Source organism: Mastigoproctus giganteus, chromosome 4 (genome assembly GCF_048544385.1).
Source record: "Mastigoproctus giganteus isolate SK-2022 chromosome 4, ASM4854438v1, whole genome shotgun sequence".
NCBI lineage: Eukaryota > Metazoa > Arthropoda > Arachnida > Uropygi > Thelyphonidae > Mastigoproctus > Mastigoproctus giganteus.
In genome coordinates, this window is record NC_143578.1 from 165518412 (window position 1) to 165535325 (window position 16914).

General features: G+C 37.2%; 1 protein-coding gene across 1 annotated transcript in view; it reads left to right on the plus strand.

Annotated features, from left to right (window-relative positions):
- Positions 1-16914, plus strand: part of LOC150087169 (protein white-like) — a 207307-nt gene that overhangs the window by 140243 nt on the left and 50150 nt on the right. Inside the window, exon 11 of the mRNA XM_090372390.1 lies at positions 12049-12138. Coding sequence (XP_090228516.1) covers positions 12049-12138 — 90 coding nt within the window. The remainder of the gene's footprint in view (positions 1-12048; positions 12139-16914) is intronic.

Genomic DNA, 16914 nt, shown 5'->3' on the forward strand with positions numbered 1-16914 from the left:
ATATTTTGTAACCTGACTTTAAATGGTAGGTTAGGAAATAATAGAAAAGGTTTGCTTATATTTCGTGACCTAACCTTAAACATTAGGTTAGGAAATAATAGGAAAAGAAAGAAAGATTCTTTATATATATATATATATATATATATATATATATATATATATATATATATATAGTGAATAGCTATTGAGGTGTTGATTGACATTATGATACATGTGTATCTGCACGAGTGTCTTTAAAAATACAAGTACAGTAATAATTGTTTATTAATATTTTGTTAATAAACAATTTATGTGCTTAGTCCGCTCTAAAGAAAAAAGGTTAGGTTACCCCCTCCACTTTGGGAGGGGTTCAAGCTCCCATGGTATTCAAGTGGAGGAAACCTGACCTTTTTTTTCACCATTAGGGCATATTATTGAACAAGAAAATAAAAATATATTTCTAAGAATGTATTTCTAAATATGACTGTGATTCTAAAGAAAAAAGGTTAGGTTAACCCCTCCACTTTGGAGGGGTTCAAGCTCCCATGGGATTCAAGCGGAAGTAACCTGACCTTTTTTCAACATTATGGAAAGCATTCATTATGGCATGTGCGATTAGGACAAGTTACCATTAGTGCTTCTGAGTGCTACTAAAGTGATACTAAGCTGATGTTATCGTGTGTAGTGTTCTTATACCAATCAGCACATTGTTTGCCATGCCTGCCAATCAATCAATATATCATTCTCGACTTTGCTCAAGAGCGATAACACCTACCATCTGTTTACCAAGCAAGCAGCGCTAGAGTGCTGTATTGGCAAACTAATTTTCCGTGTAAGTTATCCAACATTTCTCGCCGTTCACGTGTTGGCTTTCTTTACCTTCGCCATTGTTTTCTTTAAAGCTGCTAATGGAAAATAAATTTACAGTCAACTGCCTAAGGTAAAAGAGCTCTTAAACTGGCATCTTAGGCAGTTTAAGAGCAATAGGCAATTTTATTCTGCATTAAGTCATGAAATATCAGAAGATGGCAAGTGATAATACATGATCTTCTTTTATTGCCATCTTCTGATATTTCATGACTTAATGCAGAATAAAATTTTTTGCTTATTTTTTGATGAACTGTCAATTCAGCTACAGCAGTTTTTTCAGCTGAGTAATTTAAGTTTCATATATGTCATTTAAGCTGCATAAGCGTGCTTTCTTGCATCATTTGTCACTACTACTACTACTAATGATAGTAATATCAGAGGTGTATTTACTTGGTCTATAAATGATAAATTTATAGCAATACAAAAGTGATTTTATTACACTTTATCATGTAGTAAGTAATATTATTTAAAATAGCATAGTTTGTACTGCCATCAAATGAGCAGGATTAATGTAGCATTATCATTTTCATATGCAAAGGCTGAACTAGACAAACATTTGCAGTCACCAGATGGGTGAAATGGGAAGGTTTTTTTTTTTTTTTTTGGCTGATGCTGTATAATTTTGCTTTCTTGCATCATATGCCTCAACTAATGCTAATGCTAATTGTTTTTAAATTAAATTTAGAATAAAATCATGCCTCATACTAGAGAAGCAAAGAAAAGGGCTCAATGCAATGGGAATGCTTTGGTTTTGAGGTAAACTTCTAAGGGCAGTTCTGCAACAAATCAAGATTATATTATGTATTATTGGTATCCTCTTTGCAAAAAGACCTTTAGAAGGACATGATACAGCTATATGGGGATGTTTTATGTTGTGTGTTGCAAAGAGCATTCGGAGATTAAGTGCAAATTCAGTATTCTGATGAACTTATAGGAGGGCTTGAAGAATAGGGTTGAAGCATTCAGAGGATTAAAAGAGAACAATTCATTATGTATTCAGCTGTCCAGCTCAATGCTTGAGCCTGTGCTCCAACATCAGACAACATAATGACATCCTCCACAGCAGAGATCCTTGGTCCCCTAGGAAGTAGTTATGGTTGGTGACTTGAATGTCAAGGAAACCATAAATATGTTGTGCAAAAAGGACAGGTGTAATGGGACCAGGTTATGTCTGCCAGGGGCTAAATTGATGTCTCGGAGAATAGGATTATCTTTTAAGAGAACAAAGGGTGATTTTGTTATACACATTTTGGTACTAATGATATTAAAAGTAGATCTGAGGATTCAATTAACAAATATAGCAATGTTGAGACAAAGCACAAGTTAGAATCAAAATTGTCTGCAATTCTGTGCAGAAAATTTTGCTTCTAACTTTTGAGAGTACATGATGAGAGGCTTGTAAATCAAATTTGGCCCTGGCAAAACTATGCAAGGCTTGTGGGATAGAATTTTTCTCAGCATGGTCTGTGCTTGTTAATAGAGAGACTTTTTACAGGGACAGCACATACTTAAATAGAACGGGGTGCAAAAATGTTTGCTGATGCTATCAAAGAAGTGTTAAGTGGGTTGGAAAAACTGCCATATGAGGGGGGATGCACAGACAATTATTTTAATGCAGCCGTAAGCAGAGAGGCAAGGGATTCCTTGTACTGCTTCTATTGGAATATGTAGCAGCCAGGAAATCAAATTGCTGGGGATATCAAGAACTGTTGGGGTCTTCGTAGAATGAGCAAATACATGACTGTGTTCAAGTTACTAAGAGTAAAAACAGATATGTGTATACTTGCACATACACTATGCTAGGAGCATTATAAATAAATTTGATGATTTTGAAGTACTGGTGAAGTTATGAAATACAGACATTGTGAGGATATCGGAGATGTGGTGTCACTCAGATATAAGGGCTTGAGAATTTGAATATGAGTAGTAAAATGTGTACAGAAAAGACAGACAAGAGAGTAGGGATTTTGTTCTTAGTTAAGAAGCATCCAGTTAACTTGGGTGACTAGTGTAATGTTGAATCAATTTGGTGTGACATAAGCACTGGGAAAACAAAACTGAGAGTAAGAACGTGTTCTAGGCCCAGTGACTGTGATGAGTTTAATGAATAAATGTAGAGTGGGCCAGTAAATCAGAATATTGTGATTTTAAATGTTTCTCACCAACCACGTATTAAAATAAGACACGGAAACTGGAATTTTAAAAACTATGTGTTTACTACTATATATTAAAATAATTTTACAACTAAAAAGGATAAAATACATAAAATATACATATACATAGAATAAAATACATTAAAATACCGGGTTAAGAGTGATAAAACCGACTGTAGCTTTCGAAGGCTCCTGCCTTCTTCTTCAGCGGTAGCTTCCTTGTACTACCTTCCATGTTGATGTTCTCTGTCGAACTAATCCGCAAACTCTCTGGCCTTACAGAATGATGGCACCTTGAGTAGTAGAATGCAATTAAACTTAGAATATATTTGTAAAGGTATAGAACTATGCCTCTCAAGCACCACCATGATTTTTAGTAATATCATGTATAAGCAGGTTAACGGTACAGCCATGGGCTCCCCCATTAGTGGGATTATAGCTAATCTAGCTATGGAGGAGCTTGAGGCTAGAATATTTAATGGTCAAGATCTCCCTATGCACCCATGGAAGAGATATGTGGATGATACATTCTCAATTATTCAAAAGGAGAGTGAAAATGAAGTGGTGAATTTTTTAAATGGCTTCTCCCCATTCATAAAATTTACCTCGGAGGTAGAGGAAGAAGGAATTTTGCCGTTCCTAGATGTATTGGTCTGTAGGGAAGGCCAACAACTAAAAACTAAAGTTTACAGGAAACCAATGTGTAAAGGCCAGTACTCACACCAGTGGCGAATTTACCCACAGGCACATGAGGCGTGCACCTGGGGCCTCTTAAATAGAGGGGGCCTCAAATCTCAGGTCACAAAAAAAAAAAATAAAATTGTTTCATTTTTAATTTTTACACTCATCATTATTACCGTTACTGAATAAAACTATAATTTAATATGAGAAGTTAGTAAACTCTTATGCGAATATCCCTACATATTATATGAAATATCTATGCGAACTAAGTGAATCTGAAGTAGAATACGTATTATCATTAATGCTTAATTGTGCCATTTTTTCATTTAAACATTAGTTAAAATATGTATGAAAGAATTGCACAACCAAAATGATTAAAACCGCAACACCAAATCTAGAGCGCGCGCTATAGTAAAAATGTGCACGTAGAATGCACACTGTAGTGGTACCGAAAGTATTTAGAGGGGGGGGGCCTCCAAATTGAATTGTGTCTCAGGCCTCAAAATTTAATTGCGCCTGGGGCCTCTCAAGTGCTAAATCCGCCACTGACTCACACTATAATTCTGCTCAGACCAATCATCACAGGAACAGTGTGGTCAGAGCGTTAATATACAGGGCAAAATCGCACTGTAGTACCTCCGAGGATAGAAAAGAAAGAACATGATGTGTCACGGTGGATCTTACAAAGTGTGGCTACCCCCAGAGGATTATACAAAAGTATATTGGAGAAAATCAGAGGAGAGGCGAACCCTTCACTCCAGTAGCCACTGCATACATTCCCTGCTATCCGGGCTTAACTGAGCATATAACTAGGATACTAAGAAATTATCAGACGCATTGTGTGCAGATTCCAGGCCGGAAGCTGCACACAATCGTGTCACAAGTAAAAAATCCCATTCAAAAAGAGAATGCTAGTGGGGTCGTTTATAGTATTAAATGCTCGGATTGTGGGGAATGTTATGTAGGGGAAACAAAGCACCATCTCAAAGAATGGCTGGGGGAGCACACTAAGGCAATAAGGAATGCAGATTATGGTAAGTCTGCCATGGCCAAGCATTTTTAGGAGAAGCAACACCAGATCTCCCCGGATGAAGCTATCATCACTGATTGGGCACATAGGTTCTGGGACCGCAAGTGGCTCGAGAGTTTGCAGATTAGCATTAGCATTAGCATTAGTAGAGGCATTTGATGCAAGAAAGCAAGCTTATGCAACATCAGCCAAAAAAAAAAAAAAAAAAACCCACTTCCACTTCACCCCTCTGTTCGTTCAAAATACCTGTCCAGCTGAGCCTTAAACTTATTTAGGCTATCAACCTCCACCACAAGGGATGGCAGTCTGTTCCACCAACCAACCAACCACCCGCTGGCTAAAGGCAAATTTCCGCACGTCTATCCTACATCTGTCTTTCCTCAATTTGAATTTATGCCCTCTCAGGTGATTTTTCTGAGCTAGAGGAAGAATCCCATCAGCATTGAGCATGCTTAAACCATTCAAGGCTTTATACACCTCTATCAGATCACCTCGCTGGTGCCTAGTCTCCAGACACTGTAATTTGCAAAACTTAAGCCTTTCTTCGTAAGAGCACTCCTTTGTTCCATTCACTAATCTTGTTGCCCTTCTCTGTACTCGTTCCAGCAGCTCTACATCCTTCTTGAAATGAGGCCTCCAGACCTGTATACAGTACTCTAGGTGTGGCCTGACCATTGCCTTATACAATGGAACAATCACCTCCTTATCCCTGCTGGAAAAATTCCTGTATATCATTGACAATACTCCATGAGCTACTCTTGCAGCCCGTCTCCACTGCTCAGAGAACTTCATATCTGCCTGCACAACCACCCCCAAGTCCCTTTCATTCTCTACCACTGTCAGTGTAGTACCACAGAGTTGATACGTTGCTCTGGGGTTGCTGTTTCCCATGTGTAGTACTTTACATTTGTCAATGTTAAACTTCATTTGCCACCTCTCAGCCCATCTGCTCAACCTTTCCAGATCCTGTTGCAGCAGCATAGTGTCAGTAGTGTCCTTGACAACCCTGCCAACCTTTGTATCATCTGCAAACTTGGACATTAAGCTTGATATACCATCATCAATATCATTTATAAATACAGAAAACAACAATGGACCCAACACTGAGCCCTGAGGGACTCCACTAATAACATCAGTCCACGATGAGCAGTGTCCATTGATTACCACTCTCTGTCTTCTCCCCCTCAACCACCCCTTTATCCATAGCAGCAATTTGCCTCCAATGTCACACTGCTCCAATTTGTGTAGCAGTCTTCCATGTGCAACAGTATTAAAAGCCTTTCTAAGATCCAAGTATATAATATCAAAGTTATTCCCTGCATCCAGCTCTTTTGTGACTGCATCATAGTATCCAATCAAGTTGGTCAGGCAAGACTTCCCCTTAACAAAACCATGCTGTGTCTGAGCTATAACTGAAGTCTTGTCTAAATGATCCTGCAGTGCTTCTTTAACCAGTGCCTCCATTAATTTTCCTGGAACAGAAGTTAAGCTCACAGGTCTATAATTACTTGTGTCAGCCTTTGATCCTCCTTTGTGAATTGGGATCACATTTGCACATTTCCAGTCTATGGGTACCTCCCCTGAGTCCAAGGAAGCTCTCATAATTATGGCTAAGGGTTTGCTTACTTCCTTTGCTGCCTCCTTTAATATAACTGGATAGATCCCATCCACCCCGGGTGCCTTTCTGGTGTTTATCTTCAACAGTTTCTCCTCCACTTTACTCCCAGTTATTTCAAGATTCTGTAGCTTACTGCTAGAGTTGAATACACCTCTGGCATTCCCCTTGCTGAATAACTCCTCATGTGTGAATGTCGATGCAAAATATTCATTTAGTTTGTTAGCTACCTGAGCAGGATCATCAACAGATGACCCATCAATATCAAGTGGACCAATCTGATTCATCCCCTTCCTTCTAGAGTTTACATAAGTAAAGAACTCTTTGCTGTTTTTCTTTGCATCCCTTGCCAAGGATTTCTCATAATCTGCCTTCGTCTGCCTAACCTCCTTTGTAACTTGGTTGCATATCAACTTGTATCTATCATAGGCTTCTGTGTCATGTGTTAACTTGTAAGTATCCCATGCATTTTTCTTCTCTGCCATATGCCTCATTAGTTCATCTGACATCCATTTTGGCCTAAAACTTGAACAATATTTCTTAGTTGGTATGTAAAGCCTAGTAGCTTCCAAGATAAGTTCTTTGAATGCTTCCCATTTTGAATTTGCTGTTGAGAACATCATCAGTTGGTCCCACTGTATAGAATTTAAATACTGTCTCAGTCCATCGTAGTCGCCTTTACGGAAGCAATAACCCTTCCCTTTACCCCTAATGGTAGTTACCTCTTTGAGTAAATCCCACTTCAGCACACTGTGATCACTGCCACCTAGTGGTTCATTTATCTGCAGATTCTTAATGCATGAAGAATCACTGCTGATAATCAAATCAAGAGTATTACTCCCTCTAGTTGCCTCCCGAACATGCTGATGTAGAAAACAATCATCCAATAAATCCACAAAAGCCCTGCTAGTGTGTGAGTAACCAGCCCCCAAATTCCAGTCAATATCTGGGAAATTAAAATCTCCCATTATAAGACTCTCTGATTTATTGGCCCACTCTATTTCCCTGTACAGTTCCTTATTATACTCATCAGAGTCATTAGGCCTATAGCACACTCCTACTCTCAATTTTGATCTTCCAATGCTTATGTCACACCAAACTGACTCAACACTGCACTGTCCAGCGATGTCGACTGGCTTCACTTCCTTGGTTTTTATGTGTTTCTTAACTAATAGCATAACCCCTCCCCCCTTCCTATCCTGTCTATCCTTTCTGTAGACGTTGTACTCCCCAAATTGCAGTTCTGCATCCCTTATATCTGTGTGACACCACGTCTCTGATATCCCAACAATATCTGCCTTTGATGTTTTGAGCAATACCTCAATTTCATCAAATTTATTTACTAAACTCCTAGCATTGGTGTACACGCAAGTATACCTGCACCTGTTTCTATTCTTAGCTACCCTAACACAACCCATGTGTTTACTTGTACCGCAATGGCTCCCAGCAGTCTCTGAAATACCGTGCATCTTGTTTTTCAGGCTTCTGCTCATTCTAATAGAAGCAGTGCAAGAATCTCTTTCACCTCTGCCAGTGGCTACTGTCAATCTATTGGTCTTTGTCTCCCCCCAAGCTAGCAGTTTTCCGACCCACCTAACACTGCCTCGATAGCATCAGCAAATATTCTTGCACCCTTTCTATTTAAGTGTATCCCATCCCTGTAGAAGCAATCTCTCCTGTTAACAAGTACAGTCCAGGCTGAAAAAAATTCTACCCCTTGAGCCTTGCACAATCTTTCCAGGGCCGAATTGATCGACAAGGCTCTCATCATATACTCTCTCCTATCGTGTCTGGGCAGAATTGCAGACACTTTCAAATTAGTTCGACAGAGAACATCAATAGAGACAAAGGTTTGCGGATTCATCCCCTCTTTGAGGCTACGGTCCTCAGAAGGAATGAACGATTTCATATGACGCACTCCCGAGCCGCTTCCGGTCCCAGTACACAGGAGAATAGAACACATGGCGATGAAACACGTGATTTAAACCGTGAACCTGCTGGTACTTAAGATGCACCGCAGTACAAGGAAGCTACCGCTGAAGAAGAAGGCAGGAGCCTTCGAAAGCTGCAGTTGGTTTTATCGCTCTTAACCCGGTATTTTAATGTATTTTATTCGATGTATATATATATTTAATGTATTTTATCCTTTTTAGTTGTAAAGTTATTTTAATATATAGTAGTACATAGTTTTTAAAATTCCAGTTTCCATGTCTTATTTTAATACGTGGTTGGTGAGAAACATTTAAAATCACAATATGAATTTACCCAACCCCAGAGGCCTGTTTGAAGAAGTAAATCAGAATGTCTTGTAATGGAGGATTTAAGACTTGTCTGGATTTAAGACTTGTCTATTATGAATTGTTGTTAATAGTTGTTGTGGTGGCATATGATGCAAGAAAGCAGTTATTGGATGACTGTTTTCTACAACAACATGTTAGAGAGGCAACAAGAGGAAGCAGTACCCTTGATGTGATTATCAGCAGTAATCCTTCATATTACTACAAATAATAAACAGTGGCGGCTCGTGACTCTGATGTACGGGGGAGCTGCTTCTTATAGTTACATTAAATTGCCTTGGTTATAAAGCATGTAGACATAGATAATATAATAATAATAAGCAAGTTAAAAATACTACAAAACTTTAACTGGACACTTACCATTAACAGACTTGGGTAATCTTGAATTTTATTTAAAAATAAAATGCATTCTTCAGTTTTTATTTGTTGAAAATAGATTAATAACTTTTTCATTCAAGTTTGGTGTGCTGTTCAGATCTGCACTGTTCACTCCTCTGTTCCTTTTGCCTTGTTTTGTCATTTCTAAAAAATGCGTATTGGCAACCTGCTAACTAGGCATTGATTGGACCACTGGGGCCAAAATGTGCACTACACAGTTCCACCTACGGTTATACTTCAAAGTTGAAAATTATTTGGTGTTTTTATTCATTTATTATTGAAATGATTATTGGAAATAGAGGATGAGTATATGTACTATATGCACGACCTGTTAATAGAAATATTCATTGCATTTCATTGTTCTTCACAAAATTTCATATAACTCTGTTGACTGTATATTTAGATTTAAAAAGCTTGGGGGTGCTGCAGTATCTACAAACGAGCCTCCTCTGATAACAAATGAATATAAACTAATAGAAATAAATGTCCTGCATTTGCTGATGCTATCAAAGAAGATGCCTCTACAACATTTGAAGAAATGGTAGTTTTCCAAGTTGAAAGACCATAACACATTGAATTTACAAATTTATTACAACAGCATCTATAACAGATGTGAAACCTCCAGACCGGATGTGTATGACACATACTCCAGAAAATATTGAAAGAATCAGAGTCTTCAAATATCTATTAGTCATCAATAAAGAGAATTGAACATATCGGAATGAAATGTACACGATATATTCCATATTAATTTAAAGTCCATTCTTATAAAATGCAAATGGTTAAATCATTACTTGTTCACGATTTGGATACATGTTTGAATTTCTGCAATCTATTCCTACAGAGGGTAAATGATGATCCGAACTTAATATAATTTTTATTCATGAGTGACAAGGCCAACTTTCATTTGAATCGGTATATAAATGAACAAAATTTTAGCTATTGGGTGGCCAAAAATCCATGTCACCTTCATGAACAACTCCATCACATCCAAAAAGTTACCAATTTTGGGCATCTGCTTTCAGCATCATCATCAGTCCGTACACTTTTATGAAAATTCTAAAGGTTCAGCTGTTAATTTTAGCCCTATTTGCAGACATGCTGCAAGAATTTTAAGAGAAGTTCTTCACCAAAAAAGAGTCAACTTATGTCTGGTTTCAACAGTGCAGTGCTATAATGTGTACTGCAAGACTTTCCATGGGCACATTTAAAATAATGTTTCCAAATTGGCTGTGATTGTGGTGGCCAAATTAGGAAAATTTGGAAACAAATTTGGCCACCATGATCACCAGACTTACCTGTTTGTGATTTCTTTTTATGGGGTTTCTTAAAATCCAGTCTTTGTAAACAGTCCTTGGACACTTGAGCAATTGAAACAAAACATTATGATGAAATTGAAAGTTTACCACCAGAAATATTACACAGAGTAATGGATAAGGTGAGAATATGAATAAAGTATTGTGTCTGTAATTGGTTTGTTTGGTTTTTTTTTTTTTTTTTTAAGGAGCATTAGCAACTAAGGCCATATTGCTCCGGGGATATGCTGTGGTCATTCCCTGACCTTTCCGCATCCTCCATATTTGGTGGTGACGGGCTCGAACCCTGGTCTAATCAAGAAGCGTGTGTGTCCATAATTGGCATTCTGTCAGAAAAAGTAAGTGGGTCTTGGCAGACCGTTAGCTGGAATTGACATCATTAAAATTGGAAAGGAGTCCACATATATTTGTGAAATGAATGAGACAGTGTTTGGGAGGTTCAGATTTTTTTGCAGACAAGTTTGTTGTATTAGTTTGACTAATTCAAGACTTATTCAGTAGTAACGAAAAGGTGGGGGGGCATGTTGTATGAAGTAGTGAATTATTTGGATATGGCATACACACAGTAAGAACATACCCAGCTCCTTGACATAATGTGGCCTTCACAATGTCCCCTACCTACACACTACTCAGATTCCCTCCAGTCACTGTCTGACAGATTACAGGCAATGAGATTATACACTAGTTCATCCGGATGCATCTAAGAGAGAATTGGTTCAGTGTACTATCTAGTGGCTAGCCTGCAAACACTGTTTTGGTGCTGTACCCTTGAAATTTAAGGAAGATTGGGACAATGACCTTGCCACAATGCCCATAACCTCAAAAGACCATAATGAATGATGGAAGCAATGGGAGCTTGCTGGAACATTGTTCCGTAGACTAAATGGTTTCACCACTTCAAGCCTCCAATAAGCAGTGGTATTGCTCTGGTTTATGAGAGTCATCTACCACCGAATATTGCCTGATAACACAGAGGGTAGTATTCCTCTATGTGGGGTGGATGCCACACCTCAAACCCTCCTTGCACTGGTTCACACCTTAGTGGTCATCTCCAGTATGTTCAGTGCAGTATTTCAAGACTTGCATACAGGGTTATACCCAGTGTTACTAACAGTCCCACCACTGCAAAGTGGATGGATGATAGTGCCAGCAGATAATTGGTTGTCAACTTGACTTCATCGAAATTTGGTCCACTTGACTCAAGTGTCACCTGAATAACAGTTCCATCAGCATTAGACTCTCAAATAGCAAGCCCTAGTATGTCATACCTGAGAAATTATATGTGTCAATCCTCAAGGACAAAGTCCCCAAGTACCATGTTGGGGAGATGGGTAGTCTGATTAAATTTAAGGAAGAACTAGACAAACTATTTGAGGGAATGCACAGGTGATGTGGGAAGTGTTTTTTTTTGGCTGATGCTGTATAAGCTTGCTTTCTTGCTACCAATTTGCCTCTACCATTACTAAATTAGTGGTTACATCTAATTTTTTCAGTGCTGAATATTTATACTTGAAATTAAGTAAAGTTAATTAATAATTATAGGAGTAATTTTGCTTAGAATATATCTGGAATAAGTGGTGAAGAATATAAGTGGTGGTAGTTAACTATTTTATGGTTATCTGATTCTGATTTTAATTAATAAAATATGATTTTAGATGCATTTTTTTTTTTTTGAATAAATTTGAAATATACTTGAGAAACTGGGATATCTGAATGTCTTTTCTGATAGGAAATTTGTAATAAATTCCATTTATCCACATATGGTCAGCAAGTAGATGCCATTGTTGAATTTTATTCAAAGTATCCTATTTATTCTCAGGTAAGGCAAAGACAAAATGCTATAAATTATTATTAATAGAAATTAAAAAAAAAAGTTTTGTTACTGAGCTGTATTTTAACCCTTTGCAGGCCAGCATTATTTTCACTGTCCTGCTCATGCAAGCTCTAGTAATCTAAAAAATTACTAGTTTAAAATGTGTTCAAAAATTATTTATATTTGAGTTTACACAAACTAATATATTAACAAGCAGCATGACAAAATAATATATAATAAACAGTATGACAAACATTTTGAAAGCTCTAATGCAATATTTCATCCTGGAAGAAAATATTCACAAAACTTTTTATCCAGATAATCAAAAATATTTTTTACTTCAGAGCTTCTACTTCGAATTCCTTTTGTTTGTTCTTTGTGGATGAGCAGAGATTCAACATCCAAAATATGTGCAGAAATTTCTTCTTGCTAATTACATTCTTGAAATATTTAATTCTGTCTGGCAATAAAAACTGTTTTAATTCATTTAGTGAAACTGAAACCCAATAAAACTATGTGAAGCAGTCAGAAATTGTCTTATTTGTAAAAGGTAATTTTTTCTTCTCAGTTTCTTCAGAAAGGTCTGTCCCTCAATTTTGCTATCAGGAAGACCTTTATGTGATCTTGACATCATGTCTAAATACCTAACTGTAACAGTCTATAAGTTACTTTGTGACTTCTGCACTGAAAACACAATGCTTATAAAATTGTTTATATAATTGTATATATAAATATAAATGTATTTTATTTATGTTTATAAATAAAGATAAATATAAAACTAAATAAAAATAAAATTGTTTATATCAAGTATAAATGGGTGGCAATACAGTAGAAAAAAAGAATTTTAGTTGTGCAGATTTCCACGTTGGATTTGAAGAGGACAAAAATAAAAAACTGTCTGCTGTTAACAATTGAATATAAACATCAGTTTAGACTTTCATAATGTTTATATTAAGTATAAATGGATGATAGTGCAGTAATTGAGCACACTGGAAAAACAAATTTTATAATTGGAAACGCTGACAATTGCACCAGTTGAGTAATTCAAACTTGAGAGGATTTCCACGTTGGATTTGAAGATTACAAAAATAAAAAACTGTCTGCTGTTAACAATTGAATATAAACATCAGTTTAGACTTTCATAATGTTTATATTAAGTATAAATGGATGATAGTGCAGTAATTGAGCACACTGGAAAAACAAATTTTATAATTGGAAACGCTGACAATTGCACCAGTTGAGTAATTCAAACTTGAAGAGGGCAAAAAATAAATAAAATAAAACGCTACCTTCCATTGACAACTGAATATGAACACAGATTTAGCTTTTCAGATTGTTTGTATGAAGTATAAATAGATGGGAGTGCAGCAGGAAAAACAAATTTCATAGTTGAAAATACTAGCATTTGTGGCACCAAAACATCTGACTGAAAGCTGACTACAAAAAACAATGCTGTCTGCTGCTAACAACTGACTAAAAACATCAATTTAGCTTTTCAGATTGCTTATTTGAAATGTGAGTAGATGATAGTACAATAATTATTCCAGTACAGCAGAAAAACAAATTCTGTATGTAAATGCTGACAGGCATTTATGTGTCTTGACATTCAGACTGGAAGTGGAATAACATTTAAGCTAATGAATAGTAATAATTAATATATACTGTAAGCTCATTACTTTAAGAGTGTGGAATAGATATGTCCAATGAAAATAGGAAGTTTTTCAGGATTTCATATTCATTGGAAGTTTTTATTGCTCCCTACCCTTCCAAATTGTAATAGTAATAGCTATATAGCGGAAGGAAGCCACAGGCTTTTGCTGCACTGGCTGAGAAAAAATAAATAAAAAATAAGTAGATAAGAAAATACAGTGAAGCAAAGAAAGCCAACACAAGAACCACGACAAATTTTGGGAAACTTACTGGACAAACTGGTTTCCTGCTACCACAGTTTCTTCCTGCATTCTCGGTAAACAGATGGTGTCTGTTACATTTCAACCCTTCATACGGTATTCTCCTCCACCCCCATATTTTACCTCATTCTATATCAGTCTATCACAAATATGTATGTAGTCAAACTGACAGAACAATCATATCTGAACGCAACTAATGCTCCCAAAAACTTTATTTTGCAAACAAATGTGGTGCAAGTTCTAATCTCAGTGAAGACCATTTCAACTCTGCAACCAATATGATTCCAATCTGATAAGTCCCACTTGCTTCTTCTGAAAGAATCTAATCAAATTATTTCTTTGAAGATCACATATCTCATTTGCCCCTATTATAGGCAGATTGACACAAGGAGACTAGAGCTAAAAGAGAATTTTCTTATGTAGTTAGATTTAAAATTTTTAACTAATTTCTTACCATTTGTATCACATCTTGTAAGTATGGTCATTCCACTTACAAATTTTGCCTGTAGTTTGTACAGCTGAGTGCCATGAGACAAGGTTTTGATTCCTAACAGACCTAAACAGATGGTTAGTGGGGCCCCGAGTGCCAAGCGATAAGGACCAAGCGATTTTCTTAAGTGACATATAGAGTGATCTTTACAAGTGATTTTGTTCTGTTTCATTTCTAGCGCTGTTCTCATCCTCAGTTCACTGTAAGTGGTTCTGTCCTTAACAGATTTAAGTAAGAACCCAGGAAGGAAAACCACCTTTCTTTTCTTAGTACATTTATTTCTTCTCTAACAAACTAACTCTCCAGCCACTTGGTCACTAGGTGGCACTGCTCCTGCCTCCCACGGGGAGGCAGGAGCAGTGCCACCAAAGGGGCCAGAAACCTGAAAGGAAAAATTGTCCTTTCAAGGCTAAAAGGAGCAATAATGGACTTGACAAACCAGGCTTCACCTGGAACTATGGATCTAACTGATTATAATCAGCAGCAAGATGATTCTAATCCATCTACTGCCAAAAGACAAAAGAAAGATGTGAACCAAACCATCTCTTCACTCTTTCTAATTTTCTACCCCCTAACAGACCAGCCTGTTAGTAAACTTTCTCCCTTTGTAATACAAAGATGCTTAGAACATATAGCTAGTCCACCGAAAATGGTCCGCCGCTTAAAATCCGGTGACCTACTAATAGAAACAACAAATCATCGACATTCTGAGCTTCTTCTTAAAATTGCGGCTTTTGGCGGGATTCCCATCAAGGTCGCTCCACATTCCACCTTAAATTCATCAAAAGGGGTTATCGTGGAATGGGACCTCTTAAACAGTTCTGAAGAAGAAATTGTACAAGAGTTACAAAACCAGAATGTCATACATGCAAAAAGGATGGAAACCTGATACCAACTCACACTATCATACTTACTTTCAATACTCCTACTCTACCAACATCAGTCAAAGCAGGATACCTGAACTGCCAGGTAAAGCCATACATCCCCAATCCCACAAGATGCTTCAAGTGTCAAAAGTATGGCCATTCCCAAACAGTATGCAGAGGACAAACTACTTATGCCACTTGTGGCTCAAACAACCCCAGGGGCTCACATCTAGTGAGTATGGGCTTGGCACACCCAGGATCCTGAGCTGGATATCATCATTCTTCTCTTTCTTGGTGATTCCCTCTTACCTCTCTCTCTCTCTCTCTCTCTCTCTCTCTCTCTCTCTCTCTCTCTCTCTCTCTCTCTCTCTCTCTCTCTCACAGAGAGTAGTTCAGATTGTTTTTATTTTGTTTTTTTTTGCCTGGTGGAGCATAAGACTCAGGCTTCCTTGCACCATAAGGCTAATAATAATAATAATAATAATAATAATAATAATAAGACCATAATGATAAAGAATTCCATACAGAGTCTCCTCACTGTCCGAACTGCAAAGGGGACCACCCTGCCTATTCCAGAGATTGCAGTATATGGAAGAGAGAGAAGCAAGTTCAGAAATATAAAACTGAGTGAAAAAGAAGCGAAACAGCAAATACCATTACTTCCAGCAGTGAGATCATATGCAGCAGCAGAAACTGCAGTGTAGAAAACAAAAGTAAATGCAACACAGACTGACATCTCCGTTCTGTCACGTAATCTACTTTTACTGGGCACGTAATCTACTTTTACAAACAAAACCAAAAGTTAACCAGGCAATTAATACACCCATTATTATCTCACCAGATGCTGAAGATCCAACACCAACAAGTAGTGCAAATCCCACCAAATCTGTTGAAAAAACACAAAAAAATACTGACACTATGGAAATTGATGAAAAGGAGCAAGAAGACGAACGAATTCTGGAACTTTACACAAATGATGATATGGACAGTGGTGGTAGACCAAATTTCTCTAGAAAAGAAAAAGTCAAAATAGGTCAGTTGAAACAGGCAGCACATTATAAATCATCAGAATCAATAACTAAGTCCAAATAATGCATACACTTCTTCAGTGGAATTGTCGTGGGATTTGGAATAACCTTAACGATATCAAAGATCTGTTTTCTGTTTATAATCCTGCAAGTGTTTGTTTACAAGAAACAAACCTAACTCAGCACATAAATATTTCAATAAAGCACTACAATATATGTAGGTAAGATCTATATATATAACTACAACAACCATCCATGGAGGAGTCGCCATTTTGGTTGACTCTAATATTCCATCCAGCCATATTCAGCTGCAAACATCCCTTGAAGCAGTCACAGTCCGCATTATTATTGTAATTACCTTTAACATGGTTTCACTCTATCTTCCACCTAACCATACATATACATTGCAAGACTTCGAGGACCTTATAACAGTGATCACTATCCAGTTGTTTGCCACCTATTAACAAATGATGTACCACAATCAACAA